At 40.7% G+C, this 6,594-nt stretch overlaps 1 protein-coding gene across 1 annotated transcript; it reads right to left on the bottom strand.

Moving 5' to 3' along the window:
- Positions 1 to 3,333: 3,333 nt before the first annotated feature.
- Positions 3,334 to 4,281, bottom strand: LOC120433513 (olfactory receptor 2AT4-like). Its single transcript, XM_039599793.1, has one exon. The coding sequence runs from the start codon at positions 4,279 to 4,281 to the stop codon at positions 3,334 to 3,336; it is 948 nt and encodes a 315-aa protein (XP_039455727.1).
- Positions 4,282 to 6,594: the final 2,313 nt, after the last annotated feature.

The following is a 6,594-nucleotide window of genomic DNA, read 5'->3' as shown; positions in this document are numbered from 1 at the left end:
AAACTGTTTTGGTAAAAGACTGGTGTCCCAGTTTTATAGCATGTTAGTTGAAAACCATAAGGACAACTCTGATAGTAGAAGACGGGAGTGGATTAGTGACTTACAAGAAGATATTTCATCTACTGAATGGAGTGAAATATGTTTAAAAGCACACACTCAAACCATTAACACTCGTTTGAGAATGATACAATTTAACTGGATAATGCGAACATATATATCCCCTGTGCAATTGAATAAATTTGATCCTAATATAATTGATCTATGCTATAAGTGTAATAGACATCAGGGTACACTATACCACTGCCTGTGGAAATGTGAAGAGATTCAAAAATTTTGGAGCTCAGTGTTACAATATATCTCTCAGATCACAACTTCCCTGTACCGCTTTGCCCTAAGTTATGTATTTTAGGCTTGTACCCAGATGACTGTACTCTGTTGTGTGAGGAAAGAAAATGGTCGATCTTTGTTTGCTACAGGCCAAACGCTGTATTGCATTATGTTGGAAGAATGTTGGTTGCCCTCCTTTAACCACTGGTTAAACAACTTAACATCGAGTTTAGCTCTTGAGAAACTGACTTATATTGTTAGAAAGAAGGCTTCTGAATTTTACAACATTTGGAAGATATTTCTAGATCTACTGAGGAGTGGGGATTTGGGGGCGGCAGGTGAATAAGATAACTAGATAATGATGAATAATGTCTGAATTGCTGTTGGGAATATACTGTGTAACCTATGTTATGATTTTTTTTTTTTTTTTTTTTGAAATTGTATTTATTTCTATTGTTTGCTATCTTAAATTATTTAATTATTCACTTATTTTGAATTTTTTAGGATTAACATTTCTATTATTATTATTATTATTATTATTATTATTATTATTATTATTATTATTAAACGCTTCAGGCTCCCCTGCCCATCGAAAAGCTAAATCGCATCACCCTTCTCCTCCAAAACTTCCTCCTCACTCTCTTGCTTCAAACGACGGCTGCTCTCCCCGTTGGGACGCTTAAACTTATCCCTCACTTGCTTTCACCCGCTGCATCCAAACCGCCACTCCTCAACTCCGCCATGCTGCATAGCTCTCCCAGGGCCGAACTGCTTCTCTGGCAACTTCTGCTCACTAACTGGAACGGCATCACCTTCTTCTACAACGATCAGCTGCCCCACCCCGACGACGTCCTGCTCTTCACAGATGCCGCCCCTTCTGCCGGCTTTGGGGGTTATTACGGCCGAAGACATTCAGGGCCTTGGCGCCCTACGCAGAGGCAGCTCCGACCCCAGGTCCTCCCTTTTGCAGCCACGTCTTTCGATATCTAAACCCCAGCATCGCAGAACTTATCAGCATCTCCCAAGAAGCGATTATAAAATAGCCTTGCAGCAAGCACATTGTCCTCCTATTGGACCGCTCGGAACACGTTCCATTCATCGCATCACAACTCAACCTGCCCTTTCTGTCACTCGACATTGCAACAGTTTCCAGCTTCATATCTCATGCCTTCTGGTTTCTGAGCATCAAACTTCCCTCCATAAAGATATACTTCAGCAGCATCAATTTCTTGCTAAACTGCTCACAGGTCCACCATGCCCAACCATTATGTCACCCCAGATATCACTACTCATCAACAGTCTCCAGCATCAGTCACCTGCCACGACCCTACACTGCTTACCCCTAACTTCAAATCTACAACATCGCTGCATCTCTACCCTCCAGCTGAAGCATAGTGATTACTTCCTGGCGTGCACACTCGAGGCCACGCTCCTACTCGCTTTTTCGGCTTACGCTGTTCCGAATTCACCTCCTCATCCTCGAAGTCCCATCCGACTCTTCACCCGTGCATGAGTGTCATCCACCCAGCCTCCGAAGACTGCTTCATTTTCATCCTCAAACGAAGCAAACCAATCAATCGGGCAGCACCACGCCTACATACTACTTCAAAATAAACTCTCCTTTAAGACCCTTCGAATCACTAACCCTTTACCTCGACCTCAGAAAACCTCAGCATACCTTACCTTCGGATCCTCTGTTCATCACCGAATCTGGCCACGCCCCAATCAGGACATGGCTCCTCTCACACTTTTGCCAAGAGCCCTCGTCTTCCAGGATTCCTCCAAATCACTTCCCTGGCCATCCCTTCCTCACCGCTGTCGCGACTTCTGCCTCCCGCAAAGGAATCCCTGACCACTTAATCAAGCTCCTGGGTCGATGGTCATCACAAGCCTACCTGGTATACATTCACAACATTCTCCAAAACCTCCGTTATGCCCAGTCTTGCTCCTGCAGGGGATGCTGTCTTTGGGGGTTCTGCCCGGCCTGAGAGCCGTCGCCAGTCCCCTTCAAGGCCTTCCCCAAACCGCAGCACTAATCACACTCCCTCATCCCTCATTGCTCATCGTTACCAAGGGAGTGGTCCCTGCTAGTGAAACTTATCATGTTTGAATGGATGACTATATGAATAATAAAACACATTTAATCATGTAAATATAGTTAGACATATTCAATGTTATAAAATTAAGGTTGTGATTGAAGAGAAGCAGGTTAAAAAATGGTTTAGAAGTAAAGATGGTTTGATGTGTTTCATGCATATAGAGTTGTCTGACAGGAAAAGCTACATTTTCACAAGAGGTTGCCACAGCAGTTTGCATGTTTGCTTCCGCAGATTTTTGTCAGACACCATTCCTGATGCACCACCACAGAGATTTGTTTCTCTTTGTGGGAGCTTTCAGGTTCAAACCAGGAAACTTTCACTTAACAGCCAAAAGTATAAACCACTATACTGTGGAGCCACTCTGGACAGATGTCAGACAATAACACCAGGAATGTGTGTACATGGCAACCGTTTTATTGTGAATTCTGTTGCACTGAAATGCAACTGATGTTAGCACAGAAACATAGACAGATAAGACGATATCTGCTTACACTGAATGCATATTGGTTTCCCCACTGTATAACAAATCTAAATAATCCACCAGGTCTTCAGTTACTCTTATACGAGGTGTTTATGATATGCACAAGTATGATGCAGAGGTTAATGGTGAATATGAAAGGGTGTGTCACACATTTGCAGCAGTTTACTACCAAAGAAATTAACTGAGATCATTTCCAGCAGCATGAAGGGAAAAACAAGGCAGGCAATATCTAGTAAATTTAGTATCTACTACACAGTATCTATTAGTACTCTGGTTTATTTCACTTCATATTTTCTTGTACTTCCCCAGATATAATACACTAATATGAAAAATGTTCTCACTGAAAGTTGGAATGATTTGATTATGTAGAAAGAAAGATGTTTTGAATAACTGCACAAAACCGATTAACAACAAAAGTACTTCACCTTAGCAGTAAGTTTTAATACAAGGACTGATGTTGGCCTGAGAAAGCAGCTTATTTAAATGTTTAGAAATTTCCTTCATTTTAAGCCCATAAATGAATGGATTTAGCAGAGGCTGATAGAGCATTATTTGTAATGTCATTATTATGCGTGTGGTTTTTGGAAAATCTGATTTCACACGAGCTATGCTTATATCATACACAAAAAAAGCTGAGTAACTGATTAAAACTAACAGATGAGGTAAACAAGTCTCTGCAGCTTTCTTCCTGATTTCTTTACAACTTCGATGAGAAACTATAAATAGTTTTGTATAAGTGAAAACTATAAAGAGCATAGGAAGTATTGAGAGATCTAGTAAAGCAACCACACCAAAGATGGTAATTAATCTTGATATTTCACACTGAAGAGTGTAAACTGCATTATTACAAAATATTCCTTTTATATTAGAGTGGCACAGTTTAGCTTCAGCACTCGCTATTGTGAATACAGCAACATGACAAGCAGGTACAAGCCAAGCCACAACCAGGAAAATACTCACAGTGGTTTTTGTCATGATAGTTTGATATTCCAGAGGTTTACATATAGCCACATATCTGTCATAGGCCATGGCAGCCAACAGAAGGAACTCTGAACAAACTAGAGTATAAAACATAAAAAACTGAAAGAGACAGGCTGAATATGTTGTGACTTGTTTTTCAGATAAAAAGTCAATCAGGAGTTTTGGGTAAACAGTTGTGCTGTAAAGAACAGAGTTCAGTAGCAAAGCTGCAATGAAAATGTACATAGGCTCATGGAGGTTTTTATGAATCCAGATCAGATACAGTATAATAGAATTAGTGCAGATTATTAGACTATATAATATAAACATGATGAAAAAGAAAACATATCTGTACTTATTAACTTCTGTGTACCAGTCCAGAGTTAGATGGGTAACATTTAACTCTTCATCCATGAATTTTTCAAAGACAAAAACATAAAAAACACCTTGTAAAACCAGTAGAAATCCAAAGCAAAAACAAACAAAAAAACAAATCCAAAACTATACCAGGATTCAACTCTTACTGTGTCTCGTGTTCATAAAAATATCTGAAATCTGTCTCTGAGCACCTTCATCAACCAAACACACACAGTGTATCATGCAAGTCTGTATAAGGTTTTTATCAGGTTGCCTCATCCTCAAGAGAGAAGGAGGTCTGAAATATGATTGTTCAGTCTCTTGTAATTGAGGCTTTAGGAGTGTACAGTTAATCTCTCCTTTCTGTTCAGCGTGAACTGAATTGTTTGTCATATCATATGTTTAATTTAAACACTGAAATTTCAGTAGTTTAGGAAGAATATATTGCTTGAGCCTTTTTTGAGTTTTATAATATGATGTATTCATCCAACACATGCTTCCTGCCTTGTAATAGTGCCACTGCATGTTATAAAATCAGTTTCCTTTTTTCAAATAATTTTCTTTATTTTACTGACTTGGAAAATATATTTTTATTATAAAGGTAAAGTGCAGCACAAGCTTGAATTGGGCTGTTCATAGAATTACAGTGGCTTGCAAAAGTATTCGGCCCCTTGAACCTTTCCACATTGTGTCACATTACAGCCACAAACATGAATCAATTTTATATGAATTCCACGTGAAAGACCAATACAAAGTGGTGTACACTTGAGAAGTGGTACAAAAATCATGCATGATTCCAAACTTTTTTTACAAATAAGTTACAGCTGCCAGTCTTTTAGGGTATGTCTCTACCAGCTTTGCACATCTAGAGACTGAAATCCTTGCCCATTCTTCTTTGCAAAACAGCTCCAGCTCAGTCAGATTAGATGGACAGCATTTGTGAACAGCAGTTTTCAGATCTTGCCACAGATTCTCGATTGGATTTAGATCTGGACTTTGACTGGGCCATTCTAACACATGGATATGTTTTGTTTTAAACCATTCCATTGTTGCCCTGGCTTTATGTTTAGGGTCGTTGTCCTGCTGGAAGGTGAACCTCTGCCCCAGTCTCAAGTCTTTTGCAGACTCCAAGAGGTTTTCTTCCAAGATTGCCCTGTATTTGGCTCCATCCATCTTCCCACCAACTCTGACCAGCTTCCCTGTCCCTGCTGAAGAGAAGCACCCCAGAGCATGATGCTGCCACCACCATATTTGACAGTGGGGATGGTGTGTTCAGAGTGCAGTGTTAGTTTTCCGCCACACATAGCGTTTTGCATTTTGGCCAAAAAGTTCCATTTTGGTCTCATCTGACCAGAGCACCTTCTTCCACATGTTTGCTGTGTCCCCCACATGGCTTGTGGCAAACTGCAAATGGGACTTCTTATGGTTTTCTGTTAACAATGGCTTTCTTCTTGCCACTCTTCCATAAAGGCCAACTTTGTGCAGTGCACGACTAATAGTTGTCCTATGGACAGATTCCCCCACCAGAGTCACCATGGGCCTCTTGGCTGCATTTCTGATCAGCGCTCTCCTTGTTCGGCCTGTGAGTTTAGGTGGACGGCCTTGTCTTGGTAGGTTTACAGTTGTGCCATACTCCTTCCATTTCTGAATGATGGCTTGAACAGTGCTCTGTGGGATGTTCAAGGCTTGGGAAATCTTTTTGTAGCATAAGCCTGCTTTAAATTTCTCAATAACTTTATCCCTGACCTGTCTGGTGTGTTCTTTGGACTTCATGGTGTTGATGCTCCCAATATTCTCTTAGACAACCTCTGAGGCCGTCACAGAGCAGCTGAATTTGTACTGACATTAGATTACACACAGGTGCACTCTATTTAGTCATTAGCACTCATCAGGCAATGTCTATGGGCAACTGACTGCACTCAGACCAAAGGGGGCTGAATAATTACGCACACCCCACTTTGCAGTTATTTATTTGTAAAAAAGAATATTTGGAATCATATATGATTTTCGTTCCACTTCTCACGTGTACACCACTTTGTATTGGTCTTTCACGTGGAATTCCAATAAAATTGATTCATGTTTGTGGCTGTAATGTGACAAAATGTGGGAAAGTTTAAGGGGGCCGAATACTTTTGCAAGCCACTGTTGTTGGGTCTAAACTCAGACCCCGCTGTATCCAGGACTTATTCCCATGAAAGAAAAACAAGGCAACAGTGTTCGATCGATTACTTGCGCAAGGGAGGCCTTTGGTCAAGAACCAGCTCTTGGAGCTCACGCTCCTAACCTGTCTCCAGCCCAAAGTCCTTCAAAGAGCAGCTTCCCTCGCAGCTATTTATTGACAAACTGTTACAGTTCACACAATAGTTTACA

This window comes from Oreochromis aureus, linkage group 16 (assembly GCF_013358895.1).
Source record: "Oreochromis aureus strain Israel breed Guangdong linkage group 16, ZZ_aureus, whole genome shotgun sequence".
Lineage (NCBI taxonomy): Eukaryota > Metazoa > Chordata > Actinopteri > Cichliformes > Cichlidae > Oreochromis > Oreochromis aureus.
The sequence above is the reverse complement of the archived record's forward strand: the minus strand, read 5'-3'. Positions and strand labels throughout refer to the sequence as shown.